Source organism: Ornithodoros turicata, chromosome 8, assembly GCF_037126465.1.
Source record: "Ornithodoros turicata isolate Travis chromosome 8, ASM3712646v1, whole genome shotgun sequence".
NCBI classification, from domain to species: Eukaryota; Metazoa; Arthropoda; class Arachnida; order Ixodida; family Argasidae; genus Ornithodoros; species Ornithodoros turicata.
The window spans coordinates 30,449,931-30,472,573 of NC_088208.1; the positions used below are offsets into that span (position 1 = coordinate 30,449,931).

At 46.1% G+C, this 22,643-nt stretch overlaps 4 protein-coding genes and 1 long non-coding RNA gene across 5 annotated transcripts; 2 read left to right on the forward strand and 3 right to left on the reverse strand.

The window, feature by feature from the left end:
- Nucleotides 1–34: 34 nt before the first annotated feature.
- On the reverse strand, nucleotides 35–22,599 carry LOC135366922 (uncharacterized). Its single transcript, XM_064599914.1, has 5 exons — nucleotides 22,418–22,599; nucleotides 22,234–22,333; nucleotides 2,742–2,859; nucleotides 2,500–2,643; nucleotides 35–1,943 (listed from the first exon to the last, which is right to left on the reverse strand). The coding sequence occupies exons 1-5, from the start codon at nucleotides 22,423–22,425 to the stop codon at nucleotides 1,621–1,623; spliced, it is 693 nt and encodes a 230-aa protein (XP_064455984.1). The 5' UTR covers nucleotides 22,426–22,599; the 3' UTR covers nucleotides 35–1,620.
- On the reverse strand, nucleotides 7,726–10,702 carry LOC135366923 (uncharacterized). Its single transcript, XM_064599915.1, has 2 exons — nucleotides 10,498–10,702; nucleotides 7,726–8,726 (listed from the first exon to the last, which is right to left on the reverse strand). Exon 2 carries the CDS (start codon nucleotides 8,596–8,598, stop codon nucleotides 7,972–7,974), a length of 627 nt encoding a protein of 208 aa, XP_064455985.1. The 5' UTR covers nucleotides 8,599–8,726; nucleotides 10,498–10,702; the 3' UTR covers nucleotides 7,726–7,971.
- On the forward strand, nucleotides 13,773–14,884 carry LOC135366136 (uncharacterized). Its single transcript, XR_010414104.1, has 2 exons — nucleotides 13,773–13,971; nucleotides 14,062–14,884. It is a non-coding gene; the product is annotated as an uncharacterized LOC135366136 (long non-coding RNA).
- Nucleotides 18,307–19,618, forward strand: LOC135366137 (uncharacterized). Its single transcript, XM_064598789.1, has 3 exons — nucleotides 18,307–18,872; nucleotides 19,059–19,290; nucleotides 19,360–19,618. The coding sequence occupies exons 1-3, from the start codon at nucleotides 18,330–18,332 to the stop codon at nucleotides 19,566–19,568; spliced, it is 984 nt and encodes a 327-aa protein (XP_064454859.1). The 5' UTR covers nucleotides 18,307–18,329; the 3' UTR covers nucleotides 19,569–19,618.
- Nucleotides 20,094–21,578, reverse strand: LOC135366139 (uncharacterized). Its single transcript, XM_064598790.1, has one exon. The coding sequence runs from the start codon at nucleotides 21,329–21,331 to the stop codon at nucleotides 20,360–20,362; it is 972 nt and encodes a 323-aa protein (XP_064454860.1). The 5' UTR covers nucleotides 21,332–21,578; the 3' UTR covers nucleotides 20,094–20,359.
- Nucleotides 22,600–22,643: the final 44 nt, after the last annotated feature.

Consider the following 22,643-nt stretch of genomic DNA (forward strand, 5'->3'; position numbering starts at 1 on the left):
TCTCTTTTAATATTCATACACACAGACACAAACATGTAGTAAAGTAACGCTTTATTTTAACAGTGTTACTAAATGCACACTTCACTTCGGGTTCTTAACAAAATTGGAGTAGGCTCATGAAAAACACGTTTCGTTTCGTCCATGGTAAGTATAAGATGGAGTAGGGAGGTTCAAGGTTGTATGCAGTTGTATTACAAAGAATAAACTTGGTGATGAATAGCAGGAAAACAATTCACACACGCTTGTCGTGTCTTCAACAATGTTGTCGTAGTGTCACGTAGAGAGATTCCGACATGTTCAATACACACCCAAAAGTGATCGATCAACGTTAGGAGGTATAATTCATGAGGTCTTCCAGAGCAAGACGTATCTGCGTATGGGAGCACCATCAGTGGGCATTTTCAAGGTAAAGTGCCCAAGCACTTTCGGGGCCCCCCAAAAAATAAAGTAATCACTGCGCATGTCCACGACTGCTTCCCTGAGACCCCAAAGCGCTTGAGAACCTTTTTCTACACCTCTCTAATGCTACCGACGTACCCGGACACCATAGGGAGTATTAGAATGGCAATGGCTTTTTGTAATAGACAGGTTCTGCAAACTCTCATTTACGGCGTATTATTCATAGTTATTCATGATCACCACGAACATTTCGCTGTGTTATGGACAGCATCAATAGCGGATGATTTTTTTTTTTTTTTTTATATATTAGAGAGCAGATGCCGAGTGTACAAGGGGAGTCAAATCCGAGATGAAATGTAGAACACTCAAAAGCAACACTGGAGCTTTCTAAGTTTATTATTTACATGTTTTGTAAGAGAATATAGTCTCTTTCCTTGTACCTGATAGAACGCGAAAGCTTGTTGTTTCTCAGTGTTCCACGAAATTAATGAGAGTGAGACTTTTTTGGGCGCAGTGCATTCCCATTGTGTCCCCCTGACCGCGCTATTCTGCTTAGTAGTTTCATGTTTCATCAAATAAGAGGTTATTTTAATGATGAGGTTTGGGGAGAATGCATGAATAACTTCGCCTTTGCTCGCAACGCGCGTGCAACGTGCTATCCTTGTTTGTAAAGATGGCTTCACCTGTATAATGGTGCAGTTGCAGGAAAGCACGCTTCACCGCATTTATGCGTTTATCATCTTTGTCACTGCTCAAAATGCATCAACAACGCGTTATTTTAACGCATCAACCATTTTACTTAGCCTAGAGAAGATCATGCACGTTGAAATGTACTTTCCAAACAGTGCAAGGAAGCATAACACGAGGAACATCCTTTGGCAGTCAACGGCTTACACCCCAACGACTTGAAGTAGTCCTGGGCCCGCTTGCACGAAACTGAGAGAAATACTCAGCGATTTTTTTTCATTCAAGCATTCGCGCACCCGGTGTGCATTGAGTGAACAAACTCGTTGAGTATTTCCCTCAAACAGTTACTCTGCAAGAAGCCCAGATTTGAGAAGCCCGCTTTAAAATTCGCTATTCCTGATAACGCTCTCTCGGCTATGCTGCTACAACTGGTAGAAAAAAAACGCTCTGGTACACGCTGGTAAACTTCCTTGGAAGCCCTGTCACCCAAAAAAAAACGTCTTGATAGAAACTTCCAGAATCCTACAGCCGCTCTCACGTCTTGTTGTCCTCTTCTATAGTGATGCATTCATCTTTAGCGGTCCTGCTGTGAACACTGTCATCACTCTCCGGATTGGTCGCTCCTGAGTGGTCAGTTCGTCCACCACTGTCGTCTGCATTGGAGTCGAGGGCTTCGCCGCTTGCGGCGTCTTCTGCCCCCGACTGCTGCTGCGGCGAGGGCTTCGGCATGAGGGAACGCATGAACTTGCGGAGCTTCTGGCGGAGCGTCAAGTCCTCACACTCCGCTAATGAATCCCAGGATCCACGATTACGTTTCTCTTCCTCGCGATCGTACTGAGTCTTCACATTATCTAGAGCTTAGAAAGAAAGAAAAAGTGTTAATGACAAAGCAAGAAGGTCTTGTCAGCGCAAGTTGCATCCTGCTCTTGGACTGCTACAGCGTTGTAAACGGAGCACTGCGTGCGTTTCAAGCTCTGCATATCGAACTACGCAGGTCAAGTTTTACTCGCGTATTTGAACGTCTACTTTTACATTTAAAGTCTAATACAGTAGACCCTCGTTATAATGAAATCTTTTTTTTTTTCGAATTATCGCTTTTATCGAATTATCGCCCTGCCCCAACCGAAACAACCGAACCCGAATATTCGAAGTGTCCTGAAAGGCGACTCCGCTTAGCGTGAAGGGCGAGGAAAGCCTGTATGGTAAACCTAGCTTAAGTCTACCTCTCTTTCTCGCGCTTTCTCGTAGGAAAAAAAATAACGCAATTTTCGGTTTCTCTCATCTATCGATCCTTCTCAAGAGGCGCAACAACGCGGGGCGGCCTCCTATTCGTCTCCGCAAACGATTTTCTGCTACGATTGGGCGCCGTATCCACACCGCAGTGTTCATCGGGAAATCGCATTGGTTACGTACCTGCGTTAAAAGTGAGGTCGTCGGCAGGTATTTTGTTCAGTTGCTTCCTAAATACTTGTGTGAGCTTTTTGCGGTGAAAATCCGCTTCGATTTCCTGCTTTGTCCGTGGGATGCGACATTTCATAATGCAGCATAGTACGACGACTGAAACAGATCAATATGTTCATCAGATCAATATGGTCAATAAGATCGATATATGTACGTCACTTTCTAAGGATTTTTTTTTTTTTTTTGTACTTTACCAACGACGATGATCCCAGCCAGGCTGAGGAACATGAGTTGCCATACTCGGAATCCTGCGATGACATCCTGTTCCAACCAGTCGGCGCTTGCATCCACGCCGATAGCAGGAACACAGTCCTGAAAAAGATCAATAGGAGTTTTATGAGTCCTGGGGCATAGAAATTACCATGTAAGGGCATAGCAGGGATTTCTCGTAAATAGAACAGAGCACATTTACCAGCACAAAACAGTGCTTATCCCAGCACGCTTGCATTCCCTTCGTATGTTCCACATTTTGGTCTCACTCGTTCATCGTCATGAATTTAACTGGTTCTTTCATAATTTTCGCACGGTCGTTTTTCTTCGACACTTTTCGATATTTTCTGTATAAAAAAGGTTGGTATTTTTTCTTTCGTATGAAACCCAAATGGTTTCTTTTGCATAAGTGATGTTCACCAGACTCTTTATCGACATATATATTCATTGACCCATCCAATCAATCCATTAGATAAAGTCGCTTGGGGTTTGCCTTTTCTCTGGTTAATTCGTGGCCTTGCGTCGCGAGAGGACTACGATTATCAGTGACACCACTGTGGTCTGTCTGTGAACATTTTAGCCCACCTGAAAGTTCTCCGGACAGGTGGTGTCCGGACAAAAACAACAACAACAAAAAAACACACAGTTGAGTTGAAGGTGCGACCGGAACTTGATAGTTCCGGATTCCTCGCGGACACCACCATGGAACTTGTGCTGCCGCTCGTAATAAAAACATACCAGCAGGAGCAACACGTGCTGTAGCTCAGCAGATGAATTAGTTTTTGACTTTCCTTTTTTCTTCTTCTTTCTGAAGAACGAAATTATTAATGCGTACAATATGAAGGCTAAACCTTATAAAACTTTTATCGCTGGGTAATTCAGATAACTTATGAAAGGACATGGTGGAGACGCCCACGTTTTATTGGAGAGCCGGATCTTGTTTATGCGAGCGCGGCTAATGTTGATGAATAACCGCGTCTTGCTTCCACCGCGACGACGTTTCATTCGTCAGGGCTTGTCCTAATCTAGATTCATGAGTCTGTTGACCCACAGTGTGCATAATGTCATGACATATGGCATCCGAGGGTAGTGTTGCATATTGCTTTCGCATGTGAGTCAGGAGTATTACAAGCGCTATAGTTTTTTTTTTTTTTTTACCCTTGTATTTCCAGGCCAATGGTCTCCTGTAATGTTACAACGTCGCTTCGAGTGAGTTTGTAACTGACTAATGTTAAGTTTATTGAAGTAGAAGAACCCGGTAGGGAGTATTTTGGTGGGATACTTCGAACAGAGAATGTTCTACTGGTTCTACTACCAATTTATTCTACTAAGTTATAGATAGACACGTGAGAATACTTACTATAAAGCCGAAGCGAATAATTATAAAACCGAATCTAATATGAAGCAAATAGTTGTACAACCGGACCGGATACACACGCAGTGCATGTACGAATATGAACATGTGTACAGCATATGTATACGAGATGTATTCATGCATTCTGCAGCTTCGGAACTATTCGGATACATTCGGTTTGGAAGGAACGTACAGATTCGGCTAGAAATTGAAATATAGAATTCCGTATTCGATACGAAAATCGAATCGAATATAGAATTATTCGCCCTCGGTATTGGAAAAGTTCGAATATTCGCACATGCCTTAGGAACGGAACAGAACGGTGAGATCGAAACTAGCGAACAGCATTTTATTAAACATTTCTATAACACTAATACCTTTTTTTTTGCACCACAGTTTGTTACCTATATATAGAACCAGTCTGCGTTCTTTCGACAGTAAAAGTTACAGATGCTTGTAAAGTAGACAGAATGCAGCAAAGCGCAACGCTTGCGCGGCTCAAAACAAAAATTCAGAATCTCGGCAATTGTATTTGCTGTGAAAACCTTCTGTGAAAATGCTCATTAACGCTAGGAAAGGAATGACGTAGGACGCCATGTTTTACAGCTCTCCCGATACAACGAAACAAACAATAGAATAGCCAACTTATAATTATAAAAAAAAAAGATTATAAACAAGAGAATCAGTCCACACTGTGTGTACGTGATTCAGTATAACTTTTAAAGCGACAGCTTTATATGTCCCATCAACGTCGACAGTCGCGTAGGTACGTCCGTAACAGCTGTGGTGGAGAGAGAAGCAGAGAGTAGAGAAGATATTCGAGAAGGAAGAAATTACAAGCTCCGCAACGAGTGCCAGAGCACCCGTAGCCCAGGATCGGAAATGGTTATTCTTTTTTTTTCCCCTTTCTTCTTCTCCAATGGAATAGTCATTTTAGCCTCTTAATAGCCTTAATAGCCTCTTTTCCAAAGGCGACAATAAGTTTGGCTGACTTTTCCTCATTTTTCTTCTCCTATACAGCTACCCCCTCCAATTACATATACATATATCCGCTCCAGTAGTACATATCCCTATATTCCTATACAATTGACGCGTTTAAATCAGTTTTGCAGAATACCAAGAGATGCAGGCTGTTTCTTTAAAAAAAAAAGCTTTACATTTAAAAACGAAGACTGCAACATAATAAACTGATTGCAGAAGCAACACAATAAAGGCGTAAAATAAGGGCAGATATGACAAACTGCATTAATTTTCACACCCTATCATCTGCCCGAATACTAGTGACATCTGCTCCTATTGACAGCATTCAAATGAATGGAAGGACTTTCCCCCGACACGTGACCTCCTTCTTGCACCTGCTGCAGACTTCGAAGAATGACTCGGAGACTCACACACTCATTGACCATTCCGGAGTGGAGGCCGTCGTAAGTCCCGGTACGAAGGCCCCCGAAGGCCACTTATCGATCCGCTGGGTGGAGTGGGGCCCTAATCTCCTTGGACCACGTGACCCCGCCCACGAGAGGCCCCAATGTCGCGGTTGCATTATATATGGACACAGTAGGTCTCGGGACGCTGCTTCGAAGCAGGAAGCGCCTTTCTTTCGGCGCTGTAGGAAGTAGGTCGAGTGGTTCTCGCGATTTCACGTTCACTATACCAGAGATTGTCGAGTCGTTGAGTTATGTCGATCCTGTTATTTGACGACTTGACGACTCGTAAGTAGGTCAGGGGACTGTGCGTCCGCCTCTAGCTTCCTCCTTTCCCCGTTTGTGGAGGTCATGCCCTCATTGATTGGACTTCAAATAAGGTCAAAACAAGTGTGGAGTGGAGTGGACCACGTGCATCCCCGCATAGTGTCAAAGTCATCGACAAAAGCGGGCTAAAGAGGCAATATACTAGAAATGGAACGAATTGTTCCCGAAGAATTTCCCGAATCAGAATCCAAGTAAGGTTCTGCGAATTCATGAATCTCGAATCTTCTGAATCCTGTCTTTTAAACATAGTTTGAAAAGCCTAAAAAAGAAAAACACTGCTACTGAAAGGTGTTTTGAAGCAGAATTTCATATCTTTGTTCGACGAAAAACAAATTAAATAATAGTTCACTTTCACGAGAAAACATACCCATGTACTTCTTAAATGTAATTTATTTACCATGTCGTTCATCCACTACAGGAAACAGGTACATAAACTATCGAGTCTGAATTCTTTCCATAAAGCAAACAAACAATCAAAAGCAAAACCATGTTACTTTTAAACTTGTAATGTTGGAGCTTTATGCTGTGGTTTTGGAGGCCCCCGGGCCCGCCGGCCAATCGGGCTTTCGGTAGACTCAGGAGGGGCCAATTTTAAAAAGAAACAAACAAACGCAGTTGGTGGATTCGAAAGATTCGATCCGCTGTTTTGGGCACTGAGATTCACATTCCCGAATTCTGGCCTAGGATTCGAGGATTTGGTTAGCCCATCCCTACAACGTACCCAAACAACGACCATGTTTTTAACGGGTTGACTCCATACTTTGCTTGTCACGTGACTTCTATTCTACTCACCTCCTCTCATGGCCGCTGTAGTAGCGTTATACGTTACAGAGTGTGTATTTAGAACGTTTGTGTAACCTCCCCAGTCTCTTACCACGGAAAGTACGAAGATGCTCATGAATGCTGTGCAAGAAATAATCAGGCGGACGGACATTTTGCTATTATTCACACTGAATGGGCCATTGAGGTACGCGGGATAGTCTCTATGAATGTGCACCATATCCTCCCATCATGGCTTTGCACCAAGGTTGGATGTTCCTTATAACACCAAATTTAAGTTGAACTTGATGCCGTCTACGGGAGGCGCTGTCCCTTTTTATTTGTGTTTTGAGCGAATATGTATTTTACCGTGGGGTTAGACTAAAGATATGTATGTCAAAGCGTTCCAAGTGGCATGACATACTGTACTTAGGGTCTGACTTTCTAGAGTTCAGCTCGATTCCTCCCGATTATTTGCCCGAATCAGTTTAGGACCAATTCGGATTAAGCCCGATTTCTTCCCAAATTCTAGTCACGTATCAATTTGTACGTATTTAGCAGGCAGCAATTTCTACGCATGTGCGAGTGCAACAACAAAATGTGCGGAGCACATTTGATGTTACAACATCTGGTGCTTGCGACTATAAGCTACGCGAAGCACATTTGATGTTACAACATGTGGTGCTTGTGACTAGAATTGCGAGGAATGCATGTTTGACCAGTACCTTTGCTGGCAGAAAAAAAAAAAAAAAAAAAAAACTCGATACCACTCAAATGTGTCAATAGCAGTCGATTTCACCCCGTATTAGAGATATAAAAAATAGCACCGAATTTGTTTTCTCCGTGTACGGGAAAGATATTTAATCCCAAAAAGTCAGACCCTTCACAGACTGCATTTTACGTATATGGACCGCTGCCAAAGTGTTTGCCTCTGCAGATTTCATTTAGCAACAGAGTTAAGGGGCGTAGTGCGAGTGGAAAGGTAGGTTTTGGGAATGATAAAGGGGAATGAGGAATGTCCTGGTTCGGTTTCTAGCGCAGACGTCCCAATGACTTTTCGTGTATGACTCTCGTGAATATCATTACCCCCTTAGTCAAGCTGAATCTGTTTCAAATGTTCCAATATGGTACACATTACAGTACTACTTCGTTCGCGCTTGTGCAATCACATGTACTCACATGTGCTGACATATGACGTCCACATCACATCCGAGGCACACCTCACGAGGGGCTTAGGAAAACAGTTCTTTAATTCTACGTCACAGTTCGACTTCAGCTATAATGCGACATATACAGTGTGAAGGCCAGCTGCTGTAAAATCCACCGCTCTCCAGAGCACGCGTCCATTCTCTATCCTCGCAGTATACGCCTTATATCGCGAATCGAGCGCACCGGCGCGCGCGTACTCGTATTGTTCAGGTACCCAGGGTACCCTATCGTGTACCCATTGCGATCCAGGACGTAGTACACAAATCCTCCTATAACGTACATCAAAATATAGAGCGTCACTACAGCCAGTACGGCCAAGAACTTGTGATATCTGTTCTCAGAACTAAACACCACTTCATCCGATGTCAGCGACGCCTGGCGAGCCCTCAATGTCTGGAAAATGTTCTGGTCGTTCCATTTGGACACCATGGCACCGCGTCTCGGCGTCGGTGCCAAAAGGTGCTCGCGTTCGTCCGAGCCGTCGGTGACCGTGCTTTCGTCGACAGTCCCTTCCTTGATTGTCTCCAGCTTGGGTTCCTCTTCGGTACGCGGCGCTTCGTCGCTCTTAACTGCTGGGGCACTCCTTGAAGGCACAAACAAGGCTCCCGACGACTTCCGACGACGTTTGTCTTCGATGAAGGGCTCAGAAGGTTCCTTAGGAGTGTCTTCGTCGGATACGTCAGCATCGTAAAGATCCCTGTACGCTGTTGTTGATCCCTCTCGACCTTTTCTGGAGCTGCTGGAGTCACTGGAAGACCTGTCGGTCATGCTGGGAGGCGTGGATTTCAAATAGAGTTCTGAGTGAGCTTGGTGAATCGAACCTCGAGTTCGTTGTCACGTTCACAAAGTATGCCTTTCCTTCTCTTCCTTCATCTTCGATTAAACCGGGCGCTTGCCTCGTAATCCCAAGAGAAAACGAAGAAAAGGTTGATGTTAGTGGAAATGGTACAATGTTCGTTGCTGCAATGCAGTCATAGTGCTACAACTACGTGTCTTCTTTCATTCCATCTGCCCACGCAAACTCGTCGGGGTGTCAGTTTATTTTGCTGCATTGTGCCTTTCTATTTCCTGCAATCGGTTTCACAGACGCTCTGACGATTGTTCGGACGTTTTTTCGCTGTCGTCGGTGTGAAATTACCGCGTGCACAAGTCACGTTGTCGGACAATTCCTATTTCTTTTTCACTGTGCTGACTACAGTTGGCAGATGGCATATATATCGTGCGAAGTATACCTTTTCGTGGCACTTTAAGTCCAGAATCCCAGACTATTGGCTGGTGTTGCGCTCATAGCAAAATGAGTCCAAGCCATATAATCCAGCTACTTTGCACAGATTTAGTAAGCGGTGTTGGTCCACGAAGTATTGTTGTACACAAAAAATATTTAGTTGTCAGTGTCATTGAGCACACATGGGACCGCTACCACGCGCATTCATCAACTCAAAAAGTTTCCGCAATCCGAATTTTAAAGTTGGCTATCCCGCAGTATGACAATCTGTGAGGCAAAGCACGCTTTACAGAAAACGAGGTTTTGCAGTCCTTTCAGATACTCACTAGGTTATGCATTTAGGTGCGTCACATTTTTTATAAAGTCCTACACTGTCGCATCAGCGGCAGCAAGATCAATTACAAAACCAGATAATCTTTATAGCGGTAAGCTAATCTAATCACAATATAAAAATATATAATACAAGAGCAGGCAATGTTGTCATTGCATTGACATCAGCAGCCAAATAGCACTATATACAATGAGATAATCGTGCTGGAGTGAGTGAGGACTGGCTGCAGTCGTCCTCGTCGACGTAGCTGCCTTCTAATAATTCACTTTGCGCGGCCTTGGACACAGCCGGCGTTACGAACAGTCGTTGAAGTGCTGCCCCATTGCTATACTCCACCCCAATTTCAGAAATGGAATGTCCTTCGCGCCTGTCACAAAAGTCCATGCAAGGAGAATCAGACAGAAAAAAGAAGATAATGCGAGAAGAAGCTCGAACTGGTTCCAGCTAGGAGTAGTGTTCCGGTAAACAACGCTTCGAAATATTCTCCAGATGGAAGCTCAGAACATAGCAAAAATCTTCCTAACTCAGCGTTTCTTTCTCATTTACTTCTGTGCTCTTTTTGCGATGTTCGTTATGTTACTGCCAGACAATAATTTACTTCGTCATTTAGTAAACTGGGGTTTTCCCTGGGTTTTCCAAAGACTTCCCGGACGAATGTCGGCACAGGTCCCCCTGAAGTCTCCCCAGGACGCATACTAACCCCCCTGTCCCCCCATTCTCTCCTGCTGTCCTCTCTCCCTCTGTCCACATCTGTACGCCGCTAATTTTATTGGTATTTATTAGAAGGAATTGAAGAAGGAGCTGACAAGAGGGACAAACCAAAGGAAGCAAACTTTTCACTCTTCCCTGAAAAAAAAAAAAAAAACACCAGAGAAAGGTGTAAAACTAACTACGCAACGTGAACAATCGTCGTCAATCGCTGCAAGATCGTCTCCAGGCCACATCGACCGTCCCCCGTCCAAGACGCATGCAACCCACGCGCTGTTCGAGACTCCCTCGCGGTTTCCCCGCACGTCTACGTAAACCCCGCCAGAAACACACACATGCATACATACATATATACATACAAAAAAAAAAAAAAGAAGAAAGGAAGCGAATGTCTTCCACTCACCATTTTATATATTGATCAGCAAGGCTCTTTGTAGGAGACACTACGAGATGGAGTCATTCTTCTTGTTCGGAACACTCTGTATAGACGCGACTCTTCTTTGCCAGGCTCATTTCCGCCGAACCGTAGCAGTTAAAGACAGCGCGGTCCTGCACACGTAATCTAACCGCAGGGGGCTCATCGGAGAAATCATTCTGGTCGGGCGTGCTGCATGAATCGTAGAAAGGCACAGATGGTGTACCGGGTCCGTTCCGCGCATAACAGTTCTACCTGGCCGCTTTAGACAGACTCAAAACCTACTCCAAAAGGCGCCGTGTTCTCGGTCAGGTGCTAAGCGCTTCACGTGATTGGAGGGTTGGAGTGTGTGACGTAAGCAGACGTGGGTGTGGTGGTCGAGCGTTTGGTGATCGATGTACGAGTTTTGCGTTGGTGAGAGAGGGGCACGTGTACTGAACGGTAAAAGGGTATGAAAAAGAAAAGGTTGTATAAAAAAAAACGTGGGAACTTAATATGCGACTAAAACCATCTTTCGGGAAAACAACGGGAGTTCTTTGTAGCAGACGTTAATTCTACGAACATTGCGGTGTCTAGAACGGGTAAAAAAATTGTCGAGAAAGATTTTTTGTCCCGTGCCGTTCCGGTAAAATATACGTCCCGTAAGTTACTTAATTATGATGTATTAACGTAGCAGGAAGCAAAATGATAGCTTGAAAATTGGAAGGATAATTCTTTCATAGAGAACAAGCGGGAACAATGGTGGTGGTGCAGGTGGTGATTGTGTTGGTGTGTAGCTGGAAGATGAAGAGACATGATAACTGAAGATTAGTTTAGGCGATGATTAAGATCAATGACTGACCGTTACTCCAAGTCAAAACCATAATACAAACCATGAGAAGCAAAAGAAGAGACGACCTAATACATCATAAAGGTCTCCAAACTATAGTTCCGTTTTACGAAGGAAAAGTGCTAGATTCTTGCCTCTGATTGCGCGCAATTGCGGCAGTTGCGACCCACCGCACCTTTCAGCTTCAATTGCCACATATACCCTTGCAATATCGTCAGGTATTTGGTGACGTAAAAAGTTTACTAGTGTGTTTTCTGAACCGTTATCGGGGACTCCTTCCCCGCCCTTGGCCCTTCGCAACACCGTTCACGAACCCTTTGAGTCAAAAACGATTTACTAAGGCTGCTAAGTAAAAGTACGGTTGCGTGGTGTCCTCTACTGCAGTCCAAATGCACCCACTGTAACCGGAGCAACACGGACAAACGTTGCGTGCGCTCTGATCACGGAGAAAGGTGGTCGAGAAGATAACATCAATAATACCGCGAGCTCTTGTTTACCATCAATATTTAGTTCATGCGGTGCGTCAGAGCCGATGGATTCCTGGTAGTACTCCGAGGGAAAAGACCCATCCCGCGTCGGCCCGCTGTTTGTGTAATGAGAGGCAAGGGTTATGGACGGGCGTGGCGGGAAAGCAACCTCTGCAGTATAGCGTAATTGGGCTGCGATTCTTTCAAATGAACCACTTTCTGCGGCAGAGCGCGCTGGGCAGTATTCATGCAACCATAATTCAGGAAGGACTATCCGCGTTAGCTCGCTTTGTCCTGAGACCGGATATATCTTCGCCTCTCTGCACTGTCGCGCCTCTTGAGAAGGAGAGAAAGAAGGAAATCTGAAATTAATTAAAGCTAATTATTGCTCATAAATTACAAACGATGCAACCAATGGATCTCGTTCCTTTTGTGCTGGTATCAAGGTAACCAGTATCTTTAATTGCGCGATAAGAAATTTTTGCACTTTATTACACTTTAAAGTGTCGTTGATGTATATGTCAGTCATCGAAAAAGTCGTTGCTTCATTGTCAGTCAAGTGCGCCGACCATTATACCATGCTGACACGACTTCCCAGCGTCTTGCAAATCGGCCTGTTTCTTACGGGCAGGACAAACAAACAAACACCATTCGTCGCACCCTCTCCTACAAATGTTTCTCAGAGAAGTGAGCGACATCCAGTGGACATTTTTTTAATTATTATTATTTTTTTTTAATGGTGATGATGATTCGGTGTTTCATCGCAACAGACGACACTCTTCCCCACCGCTGACAGTATTTTGGTGCAGATATTATGATAATTACAGTGAGGACCGCGAGGACCGAAGTATTACATAGTGCAGAAAAAATAGTCGTGCTTCTAGGGCAAGGCATCGGAGGGCTGCATTTGACTATGGACCAAGTAATTTTGTCTTAGTGAAAGGGCGAGAGCCTGTAAGTGTGGTCCTGCAAGGCTGGTACGCTCTAAGGGAAAAAAAAAGTAATTTTACTCCTTTGGGGGACTAAATGCATTGCCACAAAAAATAGTCCCTTTTGGGAGTAAATACACGGGAGTGAATGAATGTCAGAGTGGAGACTGCATTCCACGTTTTGTTGTAAGAGTCCCAGGTACACAATTCATGTGCATGCATGAAAATACTTTGAATCAAACCATCAACCGTGATATATGGAGTGATATAAAATCCTGCGAACATATGTAGGGCACAGTTTGCCAAGAAAGAAGCATTAACTGTTTCTTCCTCTGTGTGTGGAAAATTTCTAAGTTGGCTGAGTTATACAGCCTTATGGCATCGGAATTCGGAATACCATTCGCGAAGTTCAGTGACAATTTGCAGTCCTGGGGAGTAAACGTCGCGGTTATAGGGGACTAAAATGGGGAGTAATTGCTGTCTAGGGGACTAAAAGTTGTAATTACTCCCATTTTACTCCCCCCTTTTTTTAGCCTCAAGGTCACTTATGAAAGTTGTCCACTCTTTATTCATAGGTCGTTATACTGCAGGCTTGTACGTATCTTGAGTACGTACTCAAGATACAGTATTTTGAATACTTTTTCCGGTATTTTGGAACTCTACTCAATACTTTTTGCGACAAGTATTTTTTAAGTATTTACAATGTTTTCACTATTTGCTACTCAGTGCTGAAAATACTTTCCTTCCTCGTCAAGCCGTATCCAGCACACTTCCGCGCCGTGTCCAGATTTTCAGCTCCCCCCCACTGGAACTTTTGACTTTTTTTTCTTTCTTTTATGGAATTCGCGCATCTGTCATTTATCCTCTTGTAGAATGGGTGGGTGGGTTACACGCTTTGACCCCTCCCCCAAGGCACTTTGGTCCCCCTTGGAAAGAGCCTTGGGAACACCCATGATAACAGTACTTTAGCATAGTTGTACTTTAACTGTAAACTTCAACAGTAAAAGCAAAAGGCTCCACGAAGTGAAAAGAACCCCATCGACAGTGACATCTCTACACGAGACATCGCGCCGCACTTGAACAAGTGTCCGAACGGCGCCGGCAGGTCGACGGTGAAACTGCCGCAGTGCCTTTCACATCCGGGCGTCCGTCGACCCTCCGCGATCACCTCTGGTGCGGGAACGCACCGTTCGCGTCGCCGCGTCAACATGCGATCTGTGAACGCCACGAAACTGAGGTAGGCCACGCAAAGATGCGCCTACACACATCACGTCCTGCTACAAAATGACAATTCGAAACTTCGCAATCGCTTTGCTTCTTGCCGCAGTCACGAGTACCTTCTGTTCGCCAAGAAAACACTTGATACCTGGCAGAAGGACGAAATACGACTTGCTGAAGTCGGAACCGTGTAACACAGACCACTCCTGCAGCCTTCGCGATCCGGCGTCGCGGTGCTTGGAGCAGTTCTGCGTCTGCCAGCAAGGATTCACGGACAAGTTTGGCGACCGCTGCAAGAAGCTGGTTCAGCTCGGAGACCTGTGCAGCGAGAACCACGTCTGCTCCGGAGACGCCGTCGAGTGCGTCGATGGCCGCTGCGTCTGTCAAAAGGGCTATGCGGAAGACGAGAGTCTCTGCGTCAAGTCGGATCCGTCCAGGGCAAACAGCAAGATGATATTGTACATCGTGTGCTCGGCGACGTTACTGTTTGTGGTCGGAGGAGTGAGTTCTATGATGTACTCGCAGCTGAAGCAGAGGACGGGGAAGGATCAGACGTGCGACAATTGTTTTCTCGCGCAGTGCAGTATACTATGACGGGGAATCGAGTTAATCTGCGGCTGTTGTCGGTAACACGTACAATGGAGGTGTGCTCGTGGGCAGGTTGTATTTTTCGTTTCTTTTCTGGTCGTTTCGGACCGTAAAAAAAGTAGGTCGTGCTTTCTGTCGACATGAAGCGTTGTTTTGTTAGCATCACTAACGTAGAAGCATCGTGCGCTGCGCACGGCGATTCGATTCTCTTGTGAACCGTGACAAGAGTTGTGTGACGTAGTTGTGGCCTCCGGCAAACTGATCAACGCCAGGGTGTCCATCTCGCCACAAGGTAATGTTCGTGAATCCAATTAAAGTCAATGCCCTTTAACAGATCGTTCCAATCTGTCGAAAGTTTATGTTGCGCTTCGTTTGACGCAAGGCTTGGTTTCGCATTGCTACTGACGTCCCTGACGTTACTGACGTCACAGAAGTCGGGCGCGCTATTTCTGCCGGGTTCAAACGTGCACTGAACATCCGGGGCTTTCTACAATGTTGCCTGATTTTAAATACATGACGCACTTAGGCGACAGAAAATATCACAGCAGCTGACCTTCCGAGACGTCTGACAGCGCAGTTCGTCGCTGGAAAGCTCGTTCTCGCCGCAAAGTCCAGCGCGACACAAGCTCCAATGCACGCCGCCATATTTGCTCGCACGACGACTTACAAAAGCTCGTAGGCTCTCGTAGGATTCTCTCATACGAGACTGTTGCGACGTAGGCGCTTCGTGAATCCACATTTTCTCGTACGTTTTGTCGTACCGTTTGTGCACCCGACCCCAGACCTACTGTTTCATTACTCTCGTATCGTATAAGGAAGAAGAAGGCTGCAAACACACGTACCGTGCCGTCCGGTGAAGAAGAAGCAAGCTTCCTTCTACTAACATGTCACCGTGGGTCTCATGAGCATCTAGAGATTACTCCGCACGAAACCCTGGCCAATCGCCCTGTGTGGCTGGTGGCCACTGTTCCTAGTGGTGGAAGAAGAAGAAGAAGAAGAAGAAGAAGAAGCAAGTGAGCTATGCGCCACTTATTTTACGAAGAAGAAATTGCTAACAAATGCGCCTGTATTCGCGTACCACGGTGGCAAGTGTCTGTATTCTCGTAGCGTTCCCTGCTTATCTGATCGCGCTCCAGTTACCTGGCACAGATAACGCGTGTCTAGTGAGAATAACAGTTCGAGCGGGACAGCCATTACGGTTCCTTTGCACTATCCGATCTCCCAACGCTGCTCTGCGTTGGTTCTTCAACGAATACGAAATTCCTGCCATAGAACCATCCGCGGACCTCTACAGATATAAGATTACCCACGGAACCCTCACCAACGCTGGAGCAGTGTACAGCATACTTGACATGGGAAACGCGTCAGGATTTCACTCCGGTCTGTACACATGCTCTGTAACCATGCAACCCGGCTACACAAGGAATCAATCCCGTCAGGTGAACGTCATATCTAGCACGCGTTCGCGCTGTTACTCGAAGGCACCACGCGACCGTCTTATTCGCCCAGTGTCCAAGTTATGGGACGACCGGTGCGACAACGATGAAGAATGCGCCAGAGTAGACGTGGCCTCTCTGTGCCACAGGGAGACGTGCATCTGCGCTCCAGGGTACAACCTGGAGAACGACACCTGCAACAAGTGGGCCAAAGCAGGGGAACGCTGTGGCCAACAAACAATCTGTAGAGGATCGAGGCTCCAGTGCAAGCATGGGACCTGCCGCTGCACCTCTGGAGAGCCACAGCCCAGCGGTGATTGCGATGAGAGGCCAACTCTCAGCTTCAAGATCATGTTGTACATCGCGATAGGGGCTGTCTTAGTTGCGATGCTGCTTACGGTAGCGTTCTATTACTTCGGTGGAGCCTGGTACCACAAGGACGAGTTTGAAGGCGTGTTCCATTTCAAGTGTGTGAAATGTACCATTCTCTAAGTGAACTCGTTTTCCGACAAACGACATATGACTGCGTGTAGGCAAGAAAGTCGCGTGTGATTTAAGTTCCCGGTTCTATGACATCCAAGACGAACTCAGTTTCTTTTTTTCTTTTTTTGTCGACAGCGCGTCTCTTCTGGTTGATTTTCATTGATGATATATTAAACGTACGTGTTACCAAAGTAAGGCATAAATGCGACAATAGATAGGATCCCTACAATATAGGGCACTTGGAGCGAGGAGACACACTGGACGAGACAACACACGCACATCGACGTCGCACTTTCAACCCTTTTAATCAAACTGCATCGAAGACTACAAAGTATGAAGCCAAATGCTTGCTTCACTTTTTTGTAGACTTGGAGTAAGTTTGATTAAAAGGGTTGAAAGTGCGACGTCGATGTGTGTGTTGTATCGTCCCGTGTGCCGCCTCGCTCGAGGTCATGTTCCAACCGGCTCCATAAATTCTTACACAAGCATAAGGTATAAGGATATAGGATATAGGCATAAGGTATATAGGACACAAACATAAGAACAGGGGGACCCTGGTGTCACTAGAGCCACTATATAGGGGCAGTGACTCTAGGTGTCACAGCCCCTAAATAAGTGAGCCACGAGTGACAAACCAGTGAGCTTATATTATTAGGGAAAGGGATAAGTGGAACTTTTGAAAGAGACGGTGGCGATAACGCAACGCGGGAACTGTGTAAATAGGCCATCCTTTATCCCTCTCCCTCCCCTCCGGGAGTTGTTAGGTATTTAGCAGGCTCGGTGTTATTAAATCATTACTGTGTCTGAGAACTCTTGTGCTTGTCTTCGTGTCCCGTGTCTCTCGGTTATTCGTTCCTTCATCATCATGCACCAGTTAGTCTGCGCCTTATTCTTTTATCGGGCTTATACCTGTTTTTGATTCATCCTTCTTTTCGTTTGCTTTTCTCCTTTTTCCTTGGCAAAAGAGCAGCAAGCCCCACCTTCCGTTTCACGGGCTGTTCTCTCTTTTTTTACCTTCAAATGAACATATATCCATACATATATTCTCCCTATTCGTTCTTTTCTTCAATCCGTTATTTATTCTAAATGACTATAGAAGTACAACGTCGTCTACGGGTTTACTCCAAGCACTTGGTATTGAACTATTGACAGACAAATTCCGTAAGAACCGTCTTAAGGTATTTTTGCTCAATCATAAATGGACAGTCCGGGATATCCAAGCCGGAATGTGTACGCCGTGACGTTTCTTTTCTCACTATAGAGGGAAACACAACAAAACTTATAAACCGCCAGTGTGCTTCACAGATTGCTTCAAGCGGGGGGGGGGGGGGGGGGGGTGATGGTGAAAGGGCTTGCCGTTGTCGGCCACACGTATGTGGGCAACGTCACGACTCACGCCCTGGGGGAATGTGCGTCCTGGGCCGACTTCTAAGGGAACTGTGCCGACATATGTCTGAAAGCGTCTGAGGAAAACCCAGGAAAAACCCCAGACAGCACAGCCGGCACCGGGATTCGAACCCGGGATTGCTTCAAGCATTCCTCCTTCCCCTATTGCATTGACCAATGGAATAATCTGTCTCATGATGCTGTTAATGCGACTTCCCTTGAAGAGTTTACTAAGTTGGTTGACGGTTTAAACCTCAAGGTCTCAAGAATGTCCCTGTTCCATCGCCGATCGTTAGTACCTTTGGCTACTGTACCGTGTCATCTGTTTCCTGTATTTCTTTTCTTTATCCCACTCCTACAACAGCCTTGTAGGCTAGTAGTATAAATAAATAAAATAGATAAATATTGCGCTTCTTGCTCAAAAACACCGCGAAAAAAGTAGAAGAAGAAGATATGTTCGACGTTCATTGCGCCTTCCACTCCAATGCATCCCGCGATCTATTTGTCCCAAGCGCTTGTCCTGTTGCTGCTTGTAGTCCACATCACTGCTCAACTGTTCCGCCTCACCACATCCAATCCTCAGGTGTTACAAGACACTGTGACAATATTCACGTGTTCCGCACCATTTAGAAGCAACCCAGATTTCCAGTGGTTCGTAGACGACGTACTGATCCAACAGCGAAATTCTAGTCATCCATCGGTCCGCGTAAGCGTTCGACGAACTGAACGGGACATCGACTCTGAGGTGCTCGCCTTCAGCCAGTTAGAGATCCACGGCCAACGGCTTCGAGGCGGAGTTGTTCGCTGCTTGGTGTGGATGGGCGAGTCCGTGGTTACAATGTCCACGCCCTATGTAGTGACCGGACATTATAGCACTTTGCACCTATCGTTCAACTCTTCGTGCGACAAAGATAACCTCTGCGTGGACGGCAACACAACCTGTTACCTGAGCTTGGACACTCAAGAATCAAAGTGCAGATGTCGCAGAGGCTACCGCTATTATTCGTCACCACGCGCACAGTGCAAGGCAAGTGAGCTGTGGATGACGGGGAGGTACTCGGGTTCGAATCCCGGTGCCGGCTGTGCTGTCTGGGTTTTTTCCTGGGACCAAGCGAATGTAACTGCTCAGGATCTGGCAAAAAAAGTTGCCACGAAATGACCATCCGAATTCGCCACAAGTTTTACGTTTCTTCATGCCACTATTTGTTTACAGGTGTACTACAGCGACATTGGTTCGCCTTGCTACAGAGACGCAGAGTGCATCGAGCACGACGTCAATTCGCATTGCCTATATGGTCGATGCGCCTGCAGAGAAGGGTACAGCAGCAGTTTTCGGATCAACAGCTGCGTCGAAGTTGTGAATCTTACCAGGCCATGCAATGACCGAACTATTTGCGCCGTTCCTCATGCCTACTGCAGCAACGGAACGTGTAGATGTTTTCCAGGTACATCCAACCTGCATTGCGGAGCACGACAGTTTAGTGGTAATGATATATTTCCAATTCTCGCTTCAGGTCACGAGTACGATGGCAGCCGCTGCAACCTCGTGGTCAAAGTGTCGGGCGGTGGCTTCCGCCTACTGGTGTTTGTGACTTTCATGGCCATGGTGGTAGTGTGCATCGTATTTGTCACCGCGATGATCCTGTTCAACCTAAGGAGCCAATTTGTGTCCATACCACTAACACCCATTCGAAATACACGAAGGGTATCCGGAAGAATTTGATGTACCTTGTACATACACTGTACCCTTTATGAATAAACGAGGATGATCTTGAGAAAGTTGTCACTATCTCTTTAGTGGGCATGTGGATTTACATTAGCTCGAGAGATCGGTCTTGTCCGGCGTGTTCCCTGCCTTACCGCTGTGCAGGCCTTGTTGCACGACGTTTGAGGGCGCTCCGAACCGTAATCTGCAGAGCCAATTGTAGATTGCACGTGGTTCTCTCGTGTAATCTGGCAAACTGCACGTGGGGTTTAAAGCAAGGCCACGAACCACATGGAAGCATCCAAAGTGTGTGTGAAGTACTGCGCAGACTTATACTTCAGCTGAAATGTGTTTGTATGATGTCTGCTTCTGAGGATTCTCAAGGACTCTCAACCAATATACCCGCTAAAAAAAAGCCCGAGAAGCCAGCAGATCAGTGTCACACACCAGCTTCCAACACCCCCTTGAGATGGAAATCCGACCCAAATCACTGACAATTCCCGCCTCAAAAGATAACTTCAGCAAGTTATGCAGTAGACAAGCTAGGACAAAAAGGAACACTGTTTATCAAAGAAACAGTCAGTACAACCAACCAACTTTGCCGCCTGCATACCTCAAAGTACCACAACATCTGTCTATACCCATGGTAGCCATGGTAACCATCATCAGTCACTACACGCTTACACTGCGCGAAGAGTAATCATGGACAAACTTCAAATGAGAACACAGTTCCATGTGGTGACGTCGAACCTCACATTCAATAGCCTATAGTGCTTCCACGTCACTTCCTGTGCTCTCCACTTCCATGATCAGTATGACTTGTTTTCCTTCCGCTTGTTCATGACGTAACAAGCAGCAACGATCCCACTGAGGACCAACAGAACAGCCACGGCGGTCACCCCGATAATGGCAACCTGAAACTCCTGATCGCCGCTCTCTTCACAGGCCCCTGTGTTGGGGTTCGCAACGAAGCCCGGCTTGCAAACACATCGTCCATCGACGCAGTCTGCATTCGTATCTTGACATGAACTGGACTGATGGCAAAGGTCGCTGTCAGCCCTTCCGACACATTTTCCTTTTTCCTGAGTGAACCCCGTCTTGCAGCGGCACACTTTTTCGTCACAGTGAGTGCCATTTTCCGTTCTCTCACACTGCAGGCTGTCCACGCAAGGCTCTCCCAGCTTTGCTTCGGCCAGACAAGCCGGTTCATTCTGGTTCGAGTAGACTGGATACTCCGGTTCACACTGGCAGGTTCCCATCGATGCGGCAGTCAGTTTGCATGTGCTGTGTTCCAGAACGCACTTATCCAAAACGTTGTTGCACTGTTCCCCAATGTGCTTCCCTTGACCAGTAGTGTTTTGGGTTATGGTCATGGGTGTGCTGAGGTGGAAAACCCGTTGTCCATCCACCCTAATTCGACAGCGAATGATGCAAGTGTAGTTGAAGAGGGACTTTGTAATTGTTATGGTGCTAATGTACTTGCTCATTCCACCGCTCTGCGCGCTGGTTGGGTCCTCAGAGCTGGTGATCTGGACGAAGGCCTCGTTGGTCACGTCCTGCTCGTACATAAACCACGCGACCTCGGGCTTCGATTTTGCTTTCGTAGTGCAGGTGAAGTTGATGGGATCACCAACGAACACGACGCTTTCTTGGGCCGTAATGTGCACCTCTGTCTCGACGGCGTTGTTGTCTGGCTGTATGACGAAGGTTCTGTGGCGCTTAGCAACCGCATAGACAGCGCACAACACGAGGGGAAGTACTCCGACCACCTTCGGCTCCATAAGGTCGAAGTTCACCAGGTTCACGTTGGTTGATGAATAAACACCGTAGTGCAGCTCCCCGAAAGTAGTAGAACTCGTCGTTCCATGGCGCTGAACTAGACCGATGGCTTCGTGACATTCATTGTGTACATTGAGCGGTTCTCAAGAGATCTAGCGCGTGCTTCCATGAACTATTTTCGTCTTTGGTGACACGAGTACGTTTGAACGCCGTCAGGTGCAAGGCGCTGCCGCCGTTTTGCGTATTCCTCTTTCTGTATTATTTTTCATGTGCACTGCATGGACTTGGCTTACGTGTGGTATCGTTGCATGACCAACACCATTATAGCTTACAGCACGTTATCGAGGTCAAAAATGACAACTTCAAAAAATGCAATGTCCAGTGCTAAGAAACAGCTGAGTAAGAGACATCTTCCATCATTTTGGCATTAGGACTAAATACAATTTCTAAATACATTTTCTTATTTGGTTGTGCCTTGCAATGCACACTGGAGCTCTGTACGAGTAGCACTGGTCCTCGAAATTGGGACATTGCCAGAGAGAGCTTTGTAACGCGCGACTTGGGGGGGGGGGGGGGGGGGGGTTCTCTTCAGACAATGCGGCAAACAATCGTAGAGCAAGAAAAACAGTGAAGCGCCCACAATTACTACTTGCCAAGATACCGCTCTGAAGAACGCGCTGCGACACGTTGATAATAATATTGCGAAAAATGAAGCGCTGATATGCTAACCACATCAAGTGCTTGATGGCAGTGACACGTAGTCCGCCGAAGCGGTTATCACATACGAGAAAAAAGAAAAAAAAAAAAGAACTTGAATACAAGACTCCTTACATAGATGAGTACGTATAAGACTAATTAGATCTGAGCAGACAACGACATAGGAATAACCTTCAGAGCACCATACCTCAAAAAAAGGGGGTGAACAATCACACGCGGTTGCGTCCATCCTGGCTGAAACACCTTTCGTTGGAGCCTCTGGTACGAACAAGGATCGTTGTCCCTGTCTGACGTCCAAAGAAGTAGTAGTTCTTGCAGCAAGTTAGCAACGGATATGCCTTGTGCACCAGCAAAAAAAAATGTCAACCTACCCCTCCATTTCGCGCTACTGTGAACACCGTATACGTAGCAGCACCATTCTCTTAACTTGATGATAACGTGGGCAAACGACTTCACATTTGCATCACGTGCACACAATAAATGCCGAGCAGGAAACTAGCGATAAAGATGGTTGCAGCTTCCCGCCTCCGAAACTGCACGCAACTAACCGGTATGTCACGCGCAGAGATATCTTGAAAATGCCGTCACCAATTGGCA

What these genes read in the sequence shown, in the direction of transcription:
- LOC135366923 (XM_064599915.1), bottom strand. Translation starts at nt 8,598, where the DNA reads ATGACCGACAGGTCTTCCAGTGACTCCAGCAGCTCCAGAAAAGGTCGA.
- LOC135366137 (XM_064598789.1), top strand. Translation starts at nt 18,330, where the DNA reads ATGCATCCCGCGATCTATTTGTCCCAAGCGCTTGTCCTGTTGCTGCTT. An exon ending in CACCACGCGCACAGTGCAAG is followed by an intron (nt 18,873 to 19,058) that starts GCAAGTGAGCTG and finishes ATTTGTTTACAG; the next exon opens with GTGTACTACAGCGACATTGG. An exon ending in AACGTGTAGATGTTTTCCAG is followed by an intron (nt 19,291 to 19,359) that starts GTACATCCAACC and finishes TTCTCGCTTCAG; the next exon opens with GTCACGAGTACGATGGCAGC.
- LOC135366139 (XM_064598790.1), bottom strand. Translation starts at nt 21,331, where the DNA reads ATGGAGCCGAAGGTGGTCGGAGTACTTCCCCTCGTGTTGTGCGCTGTC.
- LOC135366922 (XM_064599914.1), bottom strand. An exon ending in GTTCACCCCCTTTTTTTGAG is followed by an intron (nt 2,860 to 22,233) that starts GTATGGTGCTCT and finishes GATCTTTTTCAG; the next exon opens with GACTGTGTTCCTGCTATCGG. An exon ending in CGACCTCACTTTTAACGCAG is followed by an intron (nt 1,944 to 2,499) that starts GTACGTAACCAA and finishes TTTCTTTCTAAG; the next exon opens with CTCTAGATAATGTGAAGACT.